Consider the following 23,991-nt stretch of genomic DNA (forward strand, 5'->3'; position numbering starts at 1 on the left):
GTCAATGAGCAGCAACTCCACACTCCTGTCTCCCTGACAACAGAGGCCTGTTGCTATCTGTACGCTGCAGCAGGTTCTACAGAGTGAGTGTATCTCCCTTGCCTCCACACTAAGAATGCACACTCGGGGAGGTCACGGTGCCTTGAGCACATCTGCTGTACCAACAACAGCCACTGTCACTGCTGAGTCATTCCTTCTCAGGACAGCAAAGGTCACAGAGTGGATACTGCAAACCTTCAGGGTCTCCAGAGGTGGTGGAGGGGAAAACAAAGCCGAGAACCCAAGTTTCTCTTTTTCATGCCATCAGCTCAGTTCTTTAGATTCCTTGCTCCATCCTCTGAACTCAGGTACCTGACTCTCAGGAACTCCCAAAAGACCTCTTCCTAGTCTAAAGTAGTCAGCACTTTCTAATACAGAATCTTCCATTGCAGAGGGTAAAAATAAAGTCAAGGAGCCTCCAAACTCCTTATAATACACCACATACAGCTTTTAAATAGAGAAATGTCTCTGTCCTTCTCATCTCTGCAAGTGCATAAGAAACTTGACGATTGGCTCACTACACTTGATTCGAGGACAGCCCATCACAGCAGACAAGTGCCAACATCTGCTACAGGGCACATGCCCTGTTAATTAAACACCACTCGCCACTGTTTATCTGCCCTGTTGAGGCTTCCAGACAACCTGTGTCTTACAAAATGTCTCCATGGCCAGGGAGATGACTCTGTTATGAAGTGCTTTTGCTATAAGCATGGGGACCTGTGTTCAAGCCCCAGAACTTATAGAAAGAATGCATAGTGCAGTGGTGAATATTTGTAAGCCCACGGTTGGGAAAGTGGTACCAGAAAGAAGGATCCCTGGGACTCTGTCCAGGCTGTCTAGCCTAACTGGTGAGCTCTGGGCTATTAGCAACTCTGTCTTAAAGGGGGTGATTGTGTAGGCATTTCTAAATCCTCTGGCCTTCACACAAATGCATATACACACAGAACCACGGAACCACACACACACACACACACACACACACACACACAGTAATTTTTTAAGAGTATTTTCAAGAAAAGACTGGTTTTGACATTATCAGCCTGAAAATGGCTGAAAATGGGAACTGGAATGACTTCTGCAGTGGTGCATGAAGGTCACATCTGGGCCACCAGATACATCTTCAGCACCCAACATGTTTAGAAAGATCTCTTTTCTTGGATTGGATTTCCTCCAGAAAAGCCTCTGTGAACTAAGTTAAAACTTAACGAGAGCATGTGAGCACATGTGGAAGTCGGAAGTCAGTACCATGTACCTTCCTCAGTTGACGTCCTCCTCAACTGCTTTCCCCCGTATCGTTTGAGACAGGGTTTCTCATAGGCAGCCCTATTCATTCCCTAAGCATAGCTGGCTCGTTCCGTGGTGGGTGGGACACGACTAGCTGCTTTAAGCTCTGCCCACGGTGCCTTCCTTGCTGTGATGGATCATGGTCTGCAACAGTGAGCCGCACAAATCCTTTCCCTCTCCAGGTGGTTTGTGCCAGGATATCTTATCACAGTGACAGAAGCAAGCTATGCCAGAAGCTAAGCAATAGAGAGGCACTGTCAGTCAAGCAGGGGTCAGTGTGGGCTTGCCATCTGTTTTTTCACAGGCCCCAAGCCCCATTCATATATTAAAACAACGCAAGGGGGGTGGGGAAACAAGGAAAATAGTTATTTTACAATAAGGAAAATACATGGTTCTCAAATCCTGATGTTGTTTCTCTGATGGTGTTTCATGTAGATCCTGTAATCCTCTTGCCTTTATCTCTTGGCTTATACCAAAATAGTATTATTGTCCAACTATCTTGTCTGTGGTGACATCTTTGAAAATGTTTACTTCTGAGTTCTAAGAAGATCTAGCTCTAACCCTACTGTACAGCTTAGAAAGAGGACTGAAACATGAACACAGAACCAATGTAGCATGAACAGGATTGACCACAGAAAACAGAAATAATCACCTGACACCAAAGAGAGGCAAGCCACAAGCAGGGAATAGGACACTCACAGGGAAAGGAGGTACACACCAACAGCCAGAAAGTGGTACTAAAAGTGTCAGAGAAACGGGACCGTGAGCACACATGGGAAATGCAGACTGGATAAGCAACTGACATTGAAGGCAGAGGCATCCCCAGGTGCCCAGGTCAAACAGCACACAGCTAGTGAGCAGGAAGACGATGCTGAAGCCTTTTCCTGGACACTGCTAGGCCTGAGTCACTATCTAAGTTGTAGGTGCATGTGGCTCAGTAGATGCTGCGTTGCTATGCATGGCAAAAGGCAGCCAACACGGTCAAACATAAAGGAATTTAAGAGAACAGCATCAGACACATCAGCCGAAAGCCAGCCAACTGTAACACCGGTACCTGCCAGCCCAGGGTTCTCTGTGGTGTCAAGGGTTACACTGGGTTCTGGCTCACATGACTGCAAGGGACAGAAGCTGTTATCTGAAAACCTCTCGCCCACCTGGACCCAGACATGGTCTTCTTTTATAGAAAGGCTAAAGGCTGGCTTTTTTCTTTCTTTTGAAACAGTCTCACTCTATATATGAGACTGACTCCATATACATAGGCTGACTTTAAATGCAAGAGTTTCCTGCCTCTACTTCCTGTGTCCTCCGAGTCCAGTAGATGCCAGGTATCCTCAACCAGTTACCAGTGCACATCTGTTTTTCACTTAAACCTCTGAAAAACCCTTTAAAAACCTAGCTTATGAGACTCAAAATGGCCCAGAGATTAATCAAATATGGAACTCAACTGGATATTGTGCTGGAAAAAGACAATCTAGTCAGCCCCGGAACTGAGGCTAGGCAAGAGGGAATTACAGTTACAGACAGAACACATACATTCCTCATATGCACATATTCCTCCCAACATGAAGCTAATACTCCTACAAAAACCACGAGTCAGGGGTTAGCAAAAGGAAAGTGAACCCAGGGCCTTGGGACATGCTGGGCAAGGGCTGCACCACTGAGCTATAAAACCCCGGGAAGGAAATGATTTCTGGGCACTCATTCCCTCTCACACAAAAGCATGTAACTTACTTCCTGTCCTTACTGGGCTAGGGCTGGACCCGGGGTCCTGTGCCTGCCGTGCAAGTGCTCCACCCCTAAGCTACATCCCTGATCACCAACCTGAACTAGACCTTTCAGGGCTGCCTTCCTGAGCAGTGAACAGCACGCCTGCAGTTCAGCACTGAGGTTAGACCACAGGGGCTGTGACTGAGCCCCAGTAAAATCTTCCCGCCATAACTCATGCTGATTAGGTTTTACTGTGCAGCTGCAGGCCATCCCTCTCCTCTGCTGCGAGGTAGTTCTGTGGGCTTGGGCCTCCTCAAGGAAGCTCACTAATGCCAAGAAATGCTGGGCCTTCCTTGCCTCTTCCTACCTCCTTTGACTAACCACTAAGCTGTCTACGAAAGAAAATGCCACAGTCAGCAGCAGCCCACCTGTTAAACACTGGGACAGGGACCGGTGTGATGGCTGAGTGGGTAGAGAGGCTTGCTGCCAAGCCTGACAACTGAATTTGATTCCTGGGCCCCACATGGTAGGACAGAATTGACTGCTACAGGTTATCCTTGGAACGCCCTGCATGTGCTGAGTAGCACACGCAGTAACATACATAAAATAAAATTTAAAATATAGTAACAGAATTTAAACTAGGATAGGGCTCAGGAAATGGCCTAACAGGTAGAACTGTTTGTGAACAGTTGTGATGCACCGAGGTTGATTCTGAGAACCCAGGTCAAGGCAGAAGGGAAGAACTGACTCCACACAATTGTCCTCTGACCTTCCACAAGAACACGGTAGCACATGTGTATCCTTGCTCACATGCAATCATGTGTGTACACAGAAAACTTAGCCCAAGGAATACTTTAACTTTAGTTATTTATAGAATATTACCCAAAGCATTGTTGGCTCTGACAGTGGACAATATTTCAGCATTAATGCCTCTTACATAATTTAATTATACTCTTCTATAAGGATTTATTGCTAAGTAGCCAAATAATAAAGAATCAGGCTTGAAAAATGGTTCACCATCAAGTTAAGAAATGAAAGAAATTGTTAATTTTATACATCTTCACTTAAAGAGCTTCTAGAAGAAATTTCATAAAATAAAAACTAAGATATTCTTTTTCCCAGGCTGTCCAAATCTGGGAAAATCAGTGAAAAGTAAGCCACAGGAGCTGAGGTGTCTCCTGAGCTCCTGAGTGAACACCAACAGAAAGAAGAGGCACAGCTTTGCTGTAGACACCTACGGGGCCGTGAGCCTAGACAGCAGCTGGCTGTGGAGGCAGTTCTAAAGCTGCACACGAATGTCACAGCTGCGAAAACCTCACTCAGTAGTGGGACTCCAGATATAACTGAACACTTGAGGCTGGAGTACACTCAGTTAGGTACTGTGTTTTTTCTAACACGCATGAAGCCCCACATTTGTCCCCAACACCACCTAAGACCAGGCGTGACAGTGCATGTCTGCAACCCTAGCTTGTGGAGATGGAAGCAGGAGAGCAGGAAGTTTAATCTTTGTTACAAGGCTGCGTTTGAGGAAAGCTCGGGTTACATGAGAACCTGCCTCAAAAAACAAGACAAAAGCTGCATGTCTGTTGGCAAGGAGCTGTTCAAAGAGGCAGGGAAACCGCCACTGCTCCACTCAGCTTCCTCCCCCAGTTCTCAACCACACCGTGCATCTTCAGACCCCTCCACAGATGCCCTCTCTTCCTCCCCATGCTGGCCTTCTGCCCCAGCATCTCCACTTCTTCAGAAGACGCACACGCTAGGGTCCCCCGACCGCTCTACTCAGGCTCCAGTGCTTAAGAGGTGGGCAGGGGAGCAAAACACCCACAAGGCTGCCACTATGCTCCAGTAGAGAGAGGCACCTCAGCCTCTGGCTACTGCTGAAGTCCTACTTAGAATGGTGTCCTTGGAGACGAATGGAATACTCTTTGGATGTGCATGTTAGAGTCTTATACCGTTCACACTGCTTGCGTACCCCATACTCCCACTGAGAAAACCACAGCCTGTCAGCTTCCTCTTTGCTGCAGTGATGTGTTTTCTCCAGTCAGGCCCTGTGGTTAAGATGCCCACGACTGTGTGTATGACATTTCTGTGGCCTCCAACCCAACTTTGCCCTGATGTACTGTGGGGCCTCCCTAGGTAAGGTCCCTGCACAGCAGTTGGGGAGCAAAACATTTGAAATGACACACACTCATTTTCACCTCAGTTATCTGAAGCAGCTCTGAGGGGACTTTCACTTATTTCTCATCTAACTGTGAAACTTATTTGTACTTTAAACATCTCCCCCATTTCTTTAATAGTTTCATTAAAAACAAAAAAGCAACAGTAGACATAACCAAGTGTTGACTAGGGCTCTTCCTCCTGACATCGTCTCTCCTTAGGAGAGCCACCCCACCTAGCTCTCAAACTCGGAAGTCAGCTGCTGGACAGCCACAGCGCTCTAGCTGGCTCTGTTTTCCAGACACTGCTCTTGACCCCTGGCTATGCCTGCTTGCAAGCTCTCCTCTGCAGGGCCAGCTAATGCCAGGCTCTCTGTGCTAAGACTGTGGGAGCTCCCCGAGGGGCAGTGGTTCCGCCTGACCCAGGCAGCCTGTGCCATAACACACCAGGTAGAGTGAGCTCCTCTTTGGAAGGTTGAGATTTTGCTTTTTACCAAATTTTCTCTTAAACAATTTCTTCTCAGTTAAACTCACTGTAATTATGTATCTGGTTAAATTTTATGCCAACACACAATTTAAATAAGAAGAGAATTGCTGTTTCTGTGAATTTAAAGTTGAATGCTTTGGAAAAATCGGATAAAAAGCCAAGTGCTTTAAAGAGCTACTGTGCAATTACAGGAGGAAAGGAAACTGCTGAGGCTCCAAATAACAAGTAAAAGCTCCCACTGCAGGGCGGAGCACAGGGCGCCTGCAACCCATGACAGAAACCCTGACTGGGATGGAGGATGAGCAAGGTGGGGACAAGCTTTGCTGGAACCCAAGGAGCAGCTGTGGTCCAGATGAAAAAAGTGGAGAAGAGCACACACAGGAGCAAAGGTGGGTCAGTGAGACAGCGAAGGCTCCCCCGCCCTCGCTCTCCCTCCCTGCAAGCCTGGCAACCAGAGTCTGGTCCCAGGACCCAGGAAGGAGAACCAACTCCACTCAGTTTCTCTCCCACTGCCACGTGTGTGCTGTGGCATGTGTGTGTGCTCACAGTGCACGAGTGTGTGCATGCATACGTACACACACAGATAATAAATAAAACAATGTTAAAAGGGTAAGGAGCAAGCCCAGCAGGCAGGGCTGGTCAGCCTGGTGACAGTGACTCTCCTCTCTGACGACTGGCGTCAGATCCACACTACCATCTATAGATCTTTTTTTTCCCATTATGTTTGTTTTGTTTAAGGCATCAACTATTTCATGGGCTTCCAATAGCAAAGTCACATTTTGTTATATCTCCTGTATTAGACTTCTTTTCAAATTTCTCATATTCTACCTTACAGTTGTTTAGATAACTAGAGAATATTTTAACTAGGAAAAGGAAGAAAAGACAAGACCTCCACAAGTCACCTTAGGTTTTACTTGACCATTGCAATCTTAAAATACAATAGAAATAACTATTTTCGATGTTTCATTCAGAATATAATAAACTAGCATTCTGTATGTACAAATGGCAAAACCAGGGCCTGCAGAAGTACAGCAACTCATGCAGACAGGGTCTCACCGTGCAGCACCCCTGTGTGGCCTGGAACTGTGTATACCAGGCAGGCTTGAACTCAGAGATCCACCTATCTCTGTCTTCAGGTGTTGGAATGAAAGGTGCGAGCTATCATCAGACTTGTCTTTTAAGATTTGCTTTATTCATGTATGTGTATATGAATGGTGTGTCTATGTGTGTTTGTGACTGCAGTGGTCTGAAGAGGGTGTGGGATCCCATGGAGTTGGAGTTATAGCCTCTTGACGTAGGTGCTGGGAACTAAACTGGGGTCCTCTCAAGAGTATATGTGTTCTTAACTTCTGGCCCATTTCTTCAGGCTTCTTTGTAACGTTTTAAAGGTTACTCAGTAGTAACCGAGAGCCTTGTGAATTCCTAGAATAAAGCAAGAAGGCACAGGAGCAGGTCAGGCCTGCCCTTTATCCACAGGGAGATCCACATGTACAGATGCATGGCAGTTTAACACACCAGTACAGCAAACACAAAGTGGGCCAGCTTGGTAAGCAGGGCACATATGGGCCTAGAGAGCCATCATGACCCTCTCTGCCCCTCTGACCACAGAGCCTTACACATCTTTTATATTCATTAACAAATCTCTGTCAGCCTCTCTATCAGCCAGACATGTTGCAGCAAAAACCAGCACACTCACTCTGTGCCGAGTCCTGACATTGCTACCCAAGGCCCCACAGTCACAGGCGCTCACTCCCTGGTCCTGTCAGCTAAGTGGTTAAGGCTTGGCGGCCACTTGCCAAGGCAGGAGCAAGCTTATCGAATGATGGTGATGGTGATCATTCACATATAGGCATGAGTCTCTCTCCAAGTGTCATTCCACCCCTCTCTGGAACACTGCGGAAAAAAGGAACTCCAACGAATCTGCTAGATTTGACCTTAATACAAACTGGGACAAGCCATAGGCCACTGTCTGTAGGCAAGGTTCTGAACATTACAATCAGTTACCCAGTTGTGAAAGTTTAACAGTAAAACACACTTGACAGCCGTAGAATATGAGGGCTGGTGGGTAAGTGCTTCCTGTACAAGCTTGATAGCCTGAGTTCTCTCCCCAGACCCTAGAAAAGGTAGCCGAGAACAGACTCCACATGCATCACTCCATCATACACACACAGTAATGACAGGGAAAGAAAAGAACAGTGGGAAAAGGCTGGTGACCCTCTGTACAGGATCCAGCAGTTTTCTCTGTTTACACTTAAGCAATCAAGTCACTGTATGTGGATGAATTTACCACAAAGGAACTAAAATCAACAGCCATGATTGGTTTTCCTCTACTTGGCTGCATTTAAGTGCTGTCCTATGGTTGGCAACAAACCAACTTCCACCCAATTGAGCAGAGCCAGCGCTGCTGCAAATGACCAGCAACAAGCCAAAGAAATACCAAAAATTCCATATTCTGGCCACTTCACAGCAGGTGATAAAGCCTTTGCCAGAGATTCGGACTCAAGCAATTCTAACAGCCTCCCTAGACAGGAGAAACAAGCTGAAGCAGATACCCAACAGACAAAGTACAAAGGGAGGAAAGGAAAGGGTTCTGGGCAGGTACCTGGCAGAACTGGAGCCCTGGAGGGACCACGGCTGTTTCTATCTGCAGCAGCCCCACAGCTAAGGATGCTGGGATCTTTCTGATGGATTTTGCGCAGTTTCATTGAGACCCAGATTCTATGCTCTAGCTACTGGCCTGACTCTGCTATAAAACAGTCCACTTGTTGTACCCAGGGTTTTCTTGATCCTGGGCAGAGGGCTGTGGTCCTTGTAGCTGGTAATAGGAGCATATCTGAAACCCACCAACCCTATGTAAATCTGTTTGCTCTCACCAAATCCAGATATCTAAACAACCCACTCTTCCTTATGGCCTGATGTCCTTTTTGGTCAAGGGCAGTGTGAGCAGGACTGGCCCTCAATAGAACACAGCAAGCCCGGGATTACCTTAGAGCCACAGGAAGAACTGTGGGTCCTAGGGCCCTGTCTTGAATCTGTGTGGTCCTCTGATATCCCACCCTGGCAAGTCTGCCTCAGGCCACTGTTCTCACTAAACTGGACTTGGTGAGTCACCACACAGCTGTGATGAGCCGGCCTGCTCCACCATCCTGCTTGGGCCACAGGGTCTTGGCACAGTGTACCACAGCTGACCCCTTCACCCTTTAATGATGGAATTAGTTTCACTATCCCCAATTTCTACTGCTCTCTTCTATGGCTCTAAAAGGATACAGGACCATGAATAGACAATGCATTTGATTTAAGCTAATTCAAGACAGTCTTGGAACAGGAATGAGGGGGTGGTAGACAAGATGGATGGCTTCTGTAAAAGCATAAAGATCTGACTTTGGATTCCTAGTACCCATGTAAAAGCTGGGTTACATGACTTGTGCCTGGGAGGTAAATACAGGACTCCTAGGGTTTGCTGGCCAGCCAATGTAGTTAAGTCGGTGAGCCATGCTGTCTTAAGAAAGGTAAGGTGTAATCCAATCCAGGAAGGAACTCAACATCCACACCTGTACACACACACACCACAGACAGACAGACGCACAGAGACAGACAGACAGATATACACGCTATAGTCAGACAGACACAGACAGACACACACACCTCCCAGACAGACACTCCTACCTCCCTAACTCTATGAATGCACACTTAAAATCCCAGAAAAGCAGTGTCCGTGCGGTGGGGTGGGTGTCAGCACAGCATTTGCTCTCTGAGTACAATCAGACTGCTTGGCAAGGCCTCCTGCTGCCACTGATCAGGTCCTTCATGAGCTTTCCCTGGGGCTACACGGGGCATGAAAGACGGCTCTGCATCTGGACCCCTTCCCTAGCATGCACATGAGCCAGCTTGCTGCTCCAGAATGCTGCAAGGAGGACTGCTGCTGGGGAGATGAAGCAGGACGTAGAACATGTAAGGCCAGCAACATGATCAATTAATTTCATCGTGTAAAGAAACGGTCTAAGTTCCAGCCCAGTTTTCTAGGATAGGCTCACAAGGTTCACTCAAAAATTGATGACTCTTTTTTTCTAAAAGATAAGGTCTCAGTATAGTAACCCAGGCTCCCATTAAACTCAGAGATCTATCTGCCTCTGCCTCCCAAATACTGAGATTATAAAAGCCTGTGTCCCCACGTCTGGCAAGTAACTGATTTTATACAATTTTGTCACTTTCTTACATCAAAATGCCACATCTGTGTTGACCAGTGTGGAAACAGAAGTACAAAGGAGCTAGCATAGACACAGGCTGTTTGTCCTCAATGGCAGCTCCCTCTTCAGTACAAGACTCCACCCCACAGGCATCTCACTTCTCCTGAGGGATGCAGTCTGCAGCAGGGCACCACAGCACAGGCTCACCCTTCTTTGCTGAAGGCTCTCTTTCACACAACACTCACCCGTTGCATAGCCTAAGGACAGCAATGACGCTTGACACTGACCCCAGGCCAGGTACTCTGATCACTCTCCAGAGTGCTCCCATCAATGCTCAGAAAGACAAGAGAGCGGCGGCTACAAGATTCCAAAGAAACACAATCCCCTGCATCTTACAAACAAATCTCTCTACTCTTAGGTCCCACATCCTATTCAAGCAGCTCAAGGAAAGGGTGCATTTGTATCGATCAGGCATGAATTTTTCCATATCACAATACCTTGGAACAATACAGCATTTACACTATTAACATAGCATTCATAGTGTCTTACAAGTTCCCCAGCAGGATTCTTGAGTCTGTGAGAGAAACCTTGGGCTTTCCCCTTGTTGGAGGCAAGTGGTATCACTGAAACCAAGCCCTGAGGAAACAGACTGTCCATGCACAGCAATTGTGAGAAGCAGCCCCACATTTTCTCATCCCTCCTTGCCGTTCTCCACAAAACTGTCTGCCTAATCCTGTGCTGACACCAGGGCATTCTCAGAGCACCAAAGTACTCTGCAGCACAGACGCTGTGCTATCTTCCCAGTCCCTGCTCTTGCCAATCTTAACAGGTCTGACTTTTGTTTAGCACAGAAAGGTTTTGCCACTTCCCAGTCTCTGCTGCTCTATCCAATCCTGAGCTAAAGGACGTGTCATTGTGGCTTTGGGAAGTGCGGTTGGCTGCTGCTTACTCTTCTGCCTTTGCCTGATTCTTCCTTTCAGGAGTGCAGAGCCACAGGTCGGGCAAACATGCCCTCCAGGTCCCTCCCTCCCGGACCACAGAGGTGGTCGGGGTGTGATAGCTCCACCCCATGCGGGAGCGCATGAGGAGTGAGGCAGTGGCTGCAAGGGAGACATACAACAGGACACTGGGTACTCACAGTCTGCCGTGTACTCCACCTGGGAGGGCTGAGCAGGAGTGCCATCTGCAGTGGGTGGGGCCGGGGCTGAGCTGTCAGCCTGTGCTTTCCGGACAAGGGCTGCTAGAGGGTGATCCGGGTCTACCACCTTCAAGGGCTGAGGACAGAGAAGACACGTGGCCTTAGCATTTTCTACATTCTGAACCACGTTGAGAAAAGGCTCAACCTTACAGCACTGTGGGCCTTAGTAAACCTCAGTGCACATTCCACACTCAGATTTAGTCAGAGTTGCCACTGCAGAAGCAGAATCACTTACAGGAGCCGGGAGGCCATGGAGGCACAACTACATGCATGAGTCCAGTGTCAGAACCACGCCTGAGCACAAGAGCGCTCCCACAAGCACACTTGCTTTGATGCTGCCTGCTCAGTGCTGGCCTACTGGCTCCAGTATGGCTCCCCTAACTCTCCACCTTGCTTCAGAAAACTACCATGCTCAATCCCTCTCTTGAACATGCCACCATCTGTGAAAGCACACACCCAAACACAACCTTCTTGCCAAGAGCCACTGTTATTTAAGCTGGGGACACACAGAGAGGTCCTGTCCAATTAGGGACAAGTGCTCCAGCTGGCTATGAGTACCAGAGGAAGTAAGTGGGTTTCATCTCCATAACAACTTCAAGGAAAAGAGAAGGTCAGAAGCAGCTCACCAAAGTGTGCATGACAAACTCACACAAACTTTGAACTTTCTCCTTCCTCAGTGGAGCTTCTCATCAACAGCTCTCACCCTCCCCTTAGTCAAGAGCCATTCCTCCCAGACATCAACTACACTTTGTGACTATGGAGACCCTCAGAGACTCTGTCTTCTACATCACACATGGCAGTCTCATAAAGATGAGAGGTAAAAGCACGTAGTCAGAAACTGTTATGAAGGGAACCAAGGCTTCAGGAAGCAGACATTTTAAAAACCTAGAAAATCCCATCCTACTAAATTCCAATCCACACAACAAAACAGTTTCCAAGTCTTCACCGACCTATTATATAATACGACAGCAACTGTCTGCTCGCGAGACCTCAATGTAGGCATGCAGGAGAGCAAACACTTCCTCACCACATGGAACAGGAAACTGAGACACCTCAGTGACAAAAAACTACAGCTGTACCACAGGAAACGGCAGGCTTCATGTGTCCAACTTCGGGACAGTGGAAACACAGCCTAGTGAGGGAGGAGATAAAGACCTTCATCAGCTCTTCCAGGCGGCTGCTCTTCTTGGAAGCAAAGAGAGACGGGTGCAGGTAACTCCCATCTTCCTCATCATCTTCCTCTTCATTGTCGGAGGTTGGCCCAGACTCTGGAATTGAATTCAAGATGTTGACTATCATATCTGATGGCATACACTTGTAATCCAGGCATCTGAGAGGCAGAGGCACGAGGAGAGCCACAAGTCTGTGGGCCAGCCTGAGACTCCACCTTCCAAAATTTTCATTTTGGTTTAACTGGTAACATGTATTAAATTACTACTATATTCTTATAAATATGCTCATCAAGATCATATTTAAAGAGATTCTGCTTGGTGGCAGATACTTATAACTAATCCTAGCACCTGGGAAGTGGAAGCAAAAGGATCAGAGTTCAAGGCAAGCCAGGGGCTTATTAGCCACAGTTTCAAAGACCAAAATAAAAACAGGGCTAGAGAGATGGCTCAGCAGTTAAGAATATTAGTTTTTCTTCCAGAGAACCTATACTGGGCAGCTCGTGATTGCCTGTAACTCTAGCTCCAGGGGACTCAGAACTTTAGCTTCCATAGGTACTGAAACAGATGTGGCACAGACTCAAAAAGACACGAACACATACATACATGTAAATACATAAGGTTTTTTCCTCCAAAACAAGGTTTCTCATGGTTTCTGTGTAGCTCTATGGACCAAGCTAGACTTGAACTTAAGAGATCACCTTGCTTCTGCCTCCCAAGTGCTGGGATTAAAGGTATGCATCACTACTGTCTGCCTTAAGAAATAAATCTTAAGCGAACAGATAAATCTTAAATTAAAAGACAGACTGACTAACTTTGGGAGCCAGTGGGTTTGATCCCCAGAATCCACCTGGTAAAAGCAGACAAATGGCTCCGGCAGATTATCCTCTGACTGCACATGTATGCCATGGTTAAGAACAGGCCTACATACATACAAACAAGTAAACATTAAAGAAGAGCATGGGGGCTGGATGCCTGGTGCAGGCTTTCACTCCCAGCACTGGCACCCACAGAGAGCTGTTTGAGTTTGAGGCACTGGGGTCTACATAGGGAGAGGGGAGAGGAAGAGGGGGGAGAAGGAGGGAGGGAAATGAATACATATGAGTTGTGGAAAAGCTTGAAGGCCGACAAGGGCAGAGCTTTTTCCCTTGGGTATCTGTACACAAAGCCCACAGGATAATATCCCTCATGGGTCTACAAGTTATTCAGAAAAAAAGCTAGAGAGAAGGGAGTGCCTCCTCTTCAATTTCCCAGCCTCCCTTTGGCATTGACTGGAATGCTATAATGGGTTTTATTTCCAAAATGGGCAAAACCTACACTCATGAAAGCAAAACATCACCAAGAGGAAACAAAACAAACCCCACAAACCCCAAAATGTCTACAAAGATGGAAAAGAAGCAATGTCCAGTTAGGATTACACGGGCGGGCTCGGGTGGAGGTGCAGCTGTTGGGGATGCTTGCTGGTGTGCAAGGCCACGGGGTAGGAAGCAGGTGCAAGGGAAGACATGGCCAGGAGGCTTGCCCCTGGGAGGCACTCAAAAAGGACACCTGGCTTCCTAAGAGTCTAGAATGGAGACACTTGCAACAGTTTCAGACAGGTAATCCAAGATAAAGGAAGCACCCTGCGCTCTAACTTCTCTTCTATGCACTGTGCTGCAGACACTTGCAAAATAACCCGAGAGTGAAACCTGAGCGTGCAAACTGTTAAGCAGCCAATTGAGAGGAAGCATTTGCAGCCCAGATGACCATTTGGCTCTCACCAATATTTAACCATATTCCAACCACCTGGGAAGTAGGGACTGAGGAAGGAGACCAGTGAACCAGCAGAGCCAACCAGCAGCACAAGAATTCAAGTCTGGATTTCAGTCACGCTCCTCTGAGAATGGGGGCCTTCACACTTCCACACCACCTTTCCCACCCTGAGACAAGTCCACGTACTTTTCTTCTCCTCGCTCTTGCTCTCAGCTAGCACCGTGTACCGTCCTTCCTTCATGGCTTTCTGGATGAACTTGTAGTAGGGGTTGAGGTAGTGATCAAACCGCAGGAAGTCGAACTGTGAGTTCCGTGCTTGCTTGGCCTTCAGCATGATCTCGAACTGTGCTCCCTGCTTGCATACGAAGTTGGCTGTGCGCTCGATGATGGCATGCATTTTGGCTGTTGGTGGCTGAGGAAAAAGTCATGTGGTCAGTCTATGTACATACGTACACGCACACGCACACACGCACACACACACGCACACACACACACACACACGCACACATACACACACACACACACACACACACACACACACACACACACACACACACAAGTTACGTGATTTAATAAAACGGCTTGGTTATACTGCAAGGCTAGCAAGATGGCTGAGGAGGTGAATATGCTTATCACCAGGTCTAACAACCTGGATTCAATTATCAGAATCTCCGTGGTAGAAGGAGAGCGGACTCCTGAGAGCTGATCTCTGAACTCCATTTGTGCATTGTGCACATGTGCTCACAATGTCCCCAAACAAGCAAATGTACAGTATTTATAATATCAACAAAGAGAGTTTACACTAGAAAATTGCATTGAAAAATGCTATTGTAACCTCAGGACCCCAACCTTTATAAAATAAAAGTGGCTAATTTCTCAGCTAATTAATAAAATAATGTCCTCCTCACCTTGAAAAGAAGAAATGTCCAGACCAGCAAGATGGCTTATGGGTAAAGGTGTCTGCTGCTAAGCCTGAAACCCTGAGTTCAACCGTGGAACCCACAAGGTGGAATCAGTGACCCCTGCTGGCTGTCCTCTGACCCCCACATAGATGCAGTGGTGCACGGTGTCCACCAAACAAATGAATTGTAATAAAGCATTTTTGTAAAGAAGAGCAGTATCTACTATTTTAAAGTCATTGGCTCCTGAATAAAGTGGGTTCCATGTTAAAGGAAATCCAGTGTGCACTGGGATGCAGGCCCTGATACAAATTTCCACCAGCTCTGGCTTAACAAAGATTCATTTGCAAAATAGGCCATTCTCTAAACATGTCAAGGATCAAGGATCGCTTCAGCATGCCCTCCAGAGGCAGGCATGAGTGCACCCCACGGGCTCTTGGTGGACCAGGTCAGCTTACTGGCTTAGGTGTCTTGAAAGCAGTGGCTATGATAGCGCTGTGACTACAGTGGCTCAAACACAGCACCGATCATCGCCCAACCAAGCATCTGAGCTTCTGGCTCTGTTCTTGTCCTTTCCTCACTCTGCATACCCTTCGTTCTTTTGAGTGTGGGTGCTCTGAGGAAGTCAGAGGGCACGCTGCAGAGTCAGCTCTCCTCTTCCACACGGGTCCCAGGAACAAGAGTCAGGCTGTCAGGCTAGAGGGCGAGTGCCTTCACCTGCCAGCCCCAAACTACCACAGAGCATACCTCATGATCCTCTACCATGATAATAAAATCTATTTCTCCTGGAGAAAGCCATTTGTAATGGTTAATTCCAATTGTCACCTTGACAGAACCTACTGTCATCTGAGAGATGGACCTTTGAGCATGCCTACTGGGGATTTCCTTGATTACTGTTAACAGAGGTGGAAGGTCTGCCTGATGTGGGTGGCACCGTACCCTGGCTTGGACCTTGGACTGCTAAGGAGACAAGCAGGGCTGATGAGCAGCAGCATTCACCCCTCTCTGTCCTGAGCACAGATGCAATGTGACCAGCGGCTTCACGCTCCTGCCCTCTCTTCCCTGCCAGGATCGACTGCACCTTGAACTGGGTGTGAGAATTAAGCCCTTTTCCAATTTTTTTCAGGCTAGCCAAGGCCATATATTAAAACCCTATCTCAAGTACAGAACAAAATAACAACAACAACACAAAAAACCAAAACAACATCAACGATAGCTAATAAGGACGGGGTACAACTCAATGGCAGAGCTTAGCACCCACAAGGCTCTGGGTTTGAGCTCTGGCACTAATAATCACATACAAGGCCAACTCCCTCCACCTGCAAACAAGCAAAAGACTCAAACCAACAAACCTGTCACGTATGCATGTCACCAAGTCTGCATGGTAGAAGGGAAATGTTCTGGTCTCATCTAGACCTGAGTCTTATGTTGAGAGCCCTTTCCCTGGAAACTCTTATCAGCCTGGCCCTAAACTCAGAATAAGAACTGAGCAGTGGGACACTGGCAGCCACAGGACAGGAAGCCCCCAAAGATATATTTCCCAAGAGCTGTAAGAAGTTCTGGATAGGAGAACTGGAAGGGACAGATCAGTAGGAAGGTGCTAAGTAGGAAGGAGTTGGTGCATCTTCACAGTGAGAAAGAAAAGAAACATTTTGCCCATAGGTCGGAATAAATGTCAGATCAGTCACAGGACAGACAGGCACAATCACGGAAGAACTAGCAGGAAATGTGGCAACTTTCCCATCAATTGGGAGTGGAAACGAACTCTCCCAAACCAAGCTTCAGACCCTGTGGCACAAAGGAGAGGAGAGACACACAACTTTGGCAGGGTGTGGAAATTAGCTGGAGAACCACACACAAACACAAGACCTGGTGCGAGAGCAGTACCCACAGGTGGGGAGGAGGGCCTTTCTTTTTCACACAGCTGAATGGACAACAGACAAGAAAGCCCAGGGTTTCTCCTACGTCACAGACTGGCATTTCCAGAGAAGAATACAAACAAGCACAGACACACAGGCCTGGGGCACGCACGTCCACAGAAGAACCAGCTCCCCATGAAAGACCAAAATGCTACATATGTCTAATAAGCCCCCTCTCTCCTTTCCCACTGCCCAGTGTATTCTTCCAGAAACATGTTCTAACAGGCCTGCTAAGCAGCAGAATTTCTGGGCCCCTAGGCCTGGCTAGTGGTGGGTTGCAGAACCCAGTAAAATATAATACCCCCAGGGAAGCCCACGAGTCCATGAGTACCTGGAAGACATCATTCACAGCTCAAGACTTCTCACACTAGGTGCAGACACCCACGTCTGCCATTTCTAGTGACTTGGGACTGAGGAGAGAGGGAATAGATGGGTTGAACAAAGGACTCCAGCACTTCACCTTACAAGGTTCCACAGGGCAACACTGCCAGCCAGAACAGGTGGCTAGCTCATGTGTGGGACTCAGGGAAGGACACAGAGTTTTAGAAACCTGGGAAAGAGACAGATACATAACTATACCATGTCAGGACACAAGATACATACATATTTGGAGAAAAGAACAGGTTTTCTGATTTTCTTCCTTTGGAGCAGAAAAACCTACCCATAAAGGTACCATTAAAAAACAAAAGCAAAGCCAGGAGTGCTAGGGCACACCTTTAATCTCAGCACTCAGAAGGTAGAGGCCGGCCTGGTCTACAGAGTGAGTTCCTGGACAGCCAGGGAAACAAAAACCAAATCGAAACAAACAAACAAACAAACAAAAAACAACACACCCCACCCTGTGCAATCCATGGTCAGGTCACCTGAAGGGGCCTGGGTCTGCAGGGTCACAGGCATGGATCAGGGGTTGGAGAGTCAGTCATGCCGGTAGGAGAGCTGGGAGGTAAAAGCAGGAAGCAGGCAGCAGGTGCCTTGTGCTCACTAGGTTCTACCCAACAGCTCAAGTAAAGCAAGAGCTCCACACCTCCTTACCCGCCTTTAACCCAGCCTTCCAGGTCAAGGTCTCCCACCCTCAGCTGTCACAGCAACACTCACCCATATAAGCAATCCACCACCTATGCTTAGTCACCAACCAGAACTACTGCTGAATACTGCTCTTAGGTTCCCCATCGCCACCACAAAGGCTGTACTCAGTCTACTGCCATCAACACACCACAGTTTTACCATCTCGGGGAGAGGAGGGGTGGACCGGGACCAGACACTCTATTCAGTGACCTCTCAAACCATGATACTGGAGAACTGTGGGAACAGAACAAGGCTCCCTTAACTGTCTGTGGGTCCAACAGCTTAGAGATATTTACCTTGGACACAGATGTTAGATCCTACAACAGGAACTAAGCTATCAACTTTCTTTTTTTTTTTTTTTTAAAGATGTATTCATTTATTATATATAAGTACATTGTAGCTGTCTTCAGAAAAAACCAGAAGAGAGCATCGGATCTCTTTACAGATGGTTGTGAGCCACCATGTGGTTGCTGGGAATTGAACTCATGACCTCTGGAAGAGCAGTTGGGTTGGGTGCTCTTAACCGCTGAGCCATCTCTCCAGCCTAGCTATCAACTTTCTATTGTACCTGTGATGGTTTGTATATGCTTGGCCCAGGGAGAAGCAACTATTTTTTTTTTCTTTTTTTCGGAGCTGGGGACCGAACCCCGGGTCTTGCCCTTGCTAGGCAAGTGCTCTACCGCTGAGCTAAATCCCCAACCCCGAGAAGCAACTATTAAGAGGTGTGGCCCTGGGGGTTGGGGATTTAGCTCAGTGGTAGAACGCTTGCCTAGCGAGCGCAAGGCCCTGGGTTCGGTCCCCAGCTCTGAAAAAAAAAAGAAAAAAGAAAAAAAAAAGAGGTGTGGCCCTGTTGAAGTAGGTGTGGCCTTATTGCAGTAGGTCTGTCACTGTGGGCACGGGCTTTAGGACATTCATCCTAGCTGCCTGGAAGCCAGCCTTCTGTTGGCCTTAGATGAAGACGTAGAACTCTCAGCTCCTCCTGCACCATGCCTGCCTGGATGCTGCCATGCTCCCACCTTGATGATAGTGGACTGAACCTCTGAACCTGTAAGCCAGCCCCAATTACATGTTGTCCTTATAAGAGTTGCCTTGGTCATGGTGTCTGTTCACAGCAGGAAAGCCCTAAGGCAGGCCCTTTGTTTTTATATTTGAACAGACAGTAAAAAAAATATTTTGTGTCAAAAAACAAAAGGGCTGAGAAGGCTCAGTGGATAATGAGCTTGTTGCACAAGCATGAGGACCTGAGTTCAATCCCCTGCACTCACGTGAAAAGCTGAGCGCAGTGGCACATGCCTGCAATGCCTGGGAAGACAGAAGACGAAGAACCAATCCCAAGGGTTTGGGCTAACCATCAAGCCCAAGAGCTGAGCCTCAGGTCCCAGTGAAAGACACTGCCTCAGAAAATAAGGTGAATGGTTCCTGAACCTGAGGGTGACCTGTGGTCTCTGCTGCACAAGCACCTATGTGCGCGCACACACACCACCTCATACTTGGGAGATAAAAGAAAGAAGCCCCAAGTTTGAGGCCGACATAGGGTATATAAGTTGACCCTGCCTCAAAAGATGTGGTAGAGGCAGGAAAGATGGCTTAGCTCAAGAGCAGATACTGTTCTTGACCTGAGTTTAAGTCCCAGCACCTCCAGGCTCACACTTGCCTGTAACTCTTCCTTCTGGCCTCCATACGTACCTGCATCCATGTGAACAATGCCACCGCCACCCCATACACACCATGAAAAACCTGTCAGGTGTGGAGGTATACACCTTTAACCTCATTGGGAGACACAGGCAAGCATATGTCTGCGAATTCCAAGACAGCCTGGTCTGCATAGGGAATGCAGCCAGGGCTATATAGAGACTGTCTCAAAGAAACTAAAACCAATAAAACAAAATGGAGACGGGAGCACGGACCCCATAGTTAATCTTAACTAAATGTACTTAGTATTAAATATAGGTAATATAGCAAATGGTTCTTTAGGCTCAACGTCAATGGACTTCTAATGTAGAATAGACTAGTCTGCTTTGGAACTGCAGAAACAGTACATATCAGAACAAATATGGAAGGAGAAGATGGCTTATTGACTAAGAACTCTTTCAGGGAGCCAGGCTTGATCTCTAACACCCAGTTCCAGGGAATTTCACACCCTCTTTTGGCCTCAGAGGGAACCTGCACTCATGTGCACAAATCCCCACAGATGTGCGGAATTTAAAATGAATCTTTAAAAAAAAAAAAAAAAAGCAAAACCAAACCTAAAATATGTATTACTGTAAAACTGACAATATTAACTCTTCAGGTAAACATTTTCAGCTCTCACCAAAGCAAAACGGTTAAAAGAAGGAGACAGGGATGCAAACATAACAGAAATTTCTTCCCTCACAGGATGCAGGAAAAGAACAAGAACCTCAAGTCCATGCTGGACTGAAGGTGGCCACACCAGGGCGGAGAGTGTCAGAGGACTGGGGGTCGGTCAGTCCCCTGCCCACCTGATGATCTCCTGTGTCAAGCACAAAGCCTGGAGCAGTTATTCCTTTGACACTTGCCACTGAGTGAAAACAACGGCAAAGACAACATTTCCTGACATGCACCCCCAGGAGCCCTTTCCAAACATGACTTAGAAACAGTGGGCTGGAGACACATGCCTGCTCTCTCAGCACTTGGGCTGGGGTGGGCAGAGGTTCAAGGCCAACCTCAGCTACACACTGGGTGTAAGGCCAGATAGGGTCACCTGCAGCTCAGTTTCAAACCTAATTTAAAAGGCTACTGGTAAGATGGCTCGTCAGATGAGTACCAACAGAGACAAGCAGATGAATTCAGAGCCTTCCTTCTGCTCTCCTCATCCGTGGGAGGACGGCCAGGACACACCACACAGACCCAAGAGTGTCCAGTGAATTTGCCTCCACAGCTCATAGCAGACAAAGCCAGAAGCAGGAACTTCGCTGACGACAAGACTGCCCTGAGCACAACTGCTTCCGCACCTCAGCAGGGCAGACCCTGACTTGCCTAGGAGACCCGAGATCCCCATGGAACTCCACACAGGTCCAACACAACTCTCTGGCTAGCTGCTCGTGCTGCTGCACTTCCTCTCCTCTTCCCTTGCCCTTCCTTTTCTTGTTCTAAAACGTAGGTTCTTAAAACGTATCTTATGTATGTGCGTGTGTACCTTCATGAAGTCATGAAGTCATGAGCTTGAGGGGGGCAGAGTGCATGGGGTCCCTGAACTGAAACACAGTTGTCCTGGGAATTGAACCAGGGTTCTCTGCAAGGGCAGAAAGCAATCTCTAGCACTCCTCCTCATTTTCAAAGATGGGGTCCCAGTTTGGAGCACTCAGGCTGGCTTAGAACTTGCCATCTTCCTGCCTTAGCCTCCCAAGCCCTAAGACGACAGCTGTGCACCACACCAGACACCCATTTTTCTTCAGTTAAGTGGGCTGTGCTCTCCTCCCTCTAACTCACAAATGATCTTGTAGCACAAAGCATCTCAAAGCAGCTGCGTTTTACGCCACATCCTCATGCACCACAGAGAACAGCAACCAACCACATGGGAGGCCAGTGAAGAAGCACACATACCAGCTCCACGTCAGACGGGACGCTTAGTCCTAAAGGGGCGATGAAAGGCTCCTCATTTTCTTCCAAGTTTTCAGCCTCACTTTTTTCTGTTAAAAAAAAAAAAAAGTTGAAGAATGTCAGCATGATGATCAACCAACAGCAGATAAGGACACAAGTGTGTGCTTTTCCTGACACAGTACTGGGGAACTACTCCTTCTACAAGTAGAACTACCCCCTGCCAGCTTCCTGCTCCACCCATTCACAGACTCCAAAGAGGTGGGGGGAGATGCAACAACAGGAGCATGTTTCCAGGGCAGGTGGAAATCTGAACTCCAGCCTGGGTGTTCTTCATCCCCAGCACACAGGCTTCTCTTTCGTCCGTCTGTCTGCTTTAGTGCAACCCAGCTCACTTTCCTGGTGTACAGGAGCTAACTTCCATGGCCACCTCCCCCAGAGCACAATGCTTAAAGCCTTAAAGACATTCAGTAAATGTAGGCAAGGGCTTGCCACAGTGCACATGTGACCATCAGGGGACAACCTTGGGTGTTAGTTCTTGCCTTCCACCCTGAGACAGAAGTCTCTGCTGTGTCTGTAGTCTTCAGGCTACTCTCGCTCCACTTCCCCCTCCCATAGATGCCTGTTACCGCTTTCCAGTTTTCACATGGATCCTCATGGATGTGCATCTAATGTGTTTGTTTACCAACTTCCTTAGACCCGATGAGTGAGTTTAAAGTCATTAATGTCCTCTGACATTACCATCCACCCAGAGTCTCGGTCTGCTCTGTGCTAACTGGGTAATTTCCTTAGCACATTGGGGATAACGCCTAGATCTTCTCTACCTCTCAGCTACATCTGCCTCTCTCAGGCCCATGTTTAAGACAGCCACATTAAGCTGTTGGCAAAACTGCCTCCAACTATTTTTGTGGATCCCGGATAGCAACAAAGGTAACTAAAGTCTGGAAAAATAAATTTGATCACAAAATTGTAAAACAATCATGTCCTCTCCACCCAAGCAAACCACCCTCTTTAAAAAAAGTAACCAAGACACATTTTTAAATCTCTTTTTATCGCACCCACTTAACGTTTGTCTGTCATATATTAGACAAAGTCCTACACACTACACCTTTTCTAAGGTACTAAATAGCCAACTGAATCTTTATTGACTTTTAAAATTTCATTTTTCTCTCTTTTTTTTTTTCAGAGCTGGGGACCGAACCGAACCCAGCGCTCTACCACTGAGCTAAATCCCCAACCCCAAAATTTCATTTTTCTCTGTGTGGCTGCACACGTGTGGAGGTCAGAGAACAACTTGTGGGAGTCACCACATGGAAGTTGGCATCACTGTTACTGAGAACAGCTAATGTGGCAATGGTGCTCTCAGGGCTCACAGAAGGACTCTGCTTACACTCTAGTAAGTGCTTGCAGTTTTGACAGCGCTATTTTTACATTCAAAGGTGCCACGTTAGCCTAGGGAGGGCACTGACTTCAAGCTTTAATGTTATACTAACAGTTATGTCTTCTCTTTAGTGTCAAGAAGCCCCTTAGGCGTCCTTCCACTGGATGCTTCTGCTGAAAAAAGGATTTGCAGGAAGATTCATAGGAGACATAAGAATACTAATAATTGCTAGGCAAAACTGGCATTCAGATGTCTCCAGAATGGACACCCACACTATGAAGTGTGGTGGTTAGAGTAAGATTGGCCTTTATAGGCTCATGTATTTGAACGCTTAGTCACCAGGAAGTGGCTTAAAGTCACCTCCTATAACATTTGAAAGAATTAAAAGGATCAGGAGGTGTGATCTTGTTGGAGGAAGAGGGTCACTGGTGGCAGGGTGTGAGGTTTCAAAAGCCTTTGCTAAGCCCAGTCAGTCAGTCAGTCAGTCTGTCTGTCTGTCTGTCTGTCTCTCTCTGTGTGTGTGTGTGTGTGTGTGTGTGTGTCTGTCGCCTGCCCGCCTAAGGATCAGTATGTCCTTCTCAGCCATTGCCCTAGCACCTACCCGCAGGCTGAAATGCTCCCCATCGTGATGATACTGGACTAAAAGCCTCTGAAGCATTAAGCTAGTAGCCCCAGCTAAATGCTATCTCTCATAAGAGTGCCTTGGTCAAGACACGACAACTAAGACAGGAAGAATGTGTGTTCAGTGAAAAAGTAGGATCCCATGATGAGGAACTCAAGTGAGATTCACCCTAAGAGGAGCAAGTAAGAAGCCTCTGGATCAAGGCAGCTAAACAAAGTCAGAACTACTGTCTCTCCACTCTTCTCACAGCTCAGATCCTAGTCTCTAGCTTTGCTCCAACAAGAGAAGGGCCCTCACTAGTGTCCCAGACGTCACCGCCCACCAGGGACGGGCCTTCCTTTCCCTCACCTCTCTGCTTCGAGGGCTCCTCCTCCTCTGTGGGCTCTGACGGGTCGTAATAGTCACTGCCGTAAGTGAACCCTACGGCACTGTAGTTCCCATCCTCCGCCAGCGCTTCACTCAATCTTTTGTATTCTTCCTCTTGAATAAAAATGAGAATCTTATCAACAAAAATGGAAGTTTACTGAGGAAAACATACACTTCTAAAGTGCAGCTATCAGTGAAGCGC

The 23,991-nt window shown here is 47.4% G+C and overlaps 1 protein-coding gene across 14 annotated transcripts in view; it reads right to left on the minus strand.

The window, feature by feature from the left end:
* Sfswap (splicing factor SWAP) overlaps positions 1 to 23,991 on the minus strand; it is a 70,329-nt gene that overhangs the window by 42,888 nt on the left and 3,450 nt on the right. For 13 of the 14 annotated variants that reach the window (NM_001400984.1, XM_039089425.2, XM_063271299.1 and 10 more), the window contains 5 exons: positions 23,772 to 23,903; positions 21,427 to 21,512; positions 14,166 to 14,391; positions 12,214 to 12,326; positions 10,999 to 11,134 (listed from right to left, as the gene is read on the minus strand). In NM_001400984.1, coding sequence (NP_001387913.1) covers positions 10,999 to 11,134; positions 12,214 to 12,326; positions 14,166 to 14,391; positions 21,427 to 21,512; positions 23,772 to 23,903 — 693 coding nt within the window. Of the gene's footprint in view, positions 1 to 10,998; positions 11,135 to 12,008; positions 12,185 to 12,213; positions 12,327 to 14,165; positions 14,392 to 21,426; positions 21,513 to 23,771; positions 23,904 to 23,991 lie in introns of those variants that run through there. The other variant, XM_039089427.2, reaches the window with a different exon arrangement.

The sequence above is a fragment of the Rattus norvegicus genome, chromosome 12, assembly GCF_036323735.1.
Source record: "Rattus norvegicus strain BN/NHsdMcwi chromosome 12, GRCr8, whole genome shotgun sequence".
Classification (NCBI taxonomy): Eukaryota; Metazoa; Chordata; class Mammalia; order Rodentia; family Muridae; genus Rattus; species Rattus norvegicus.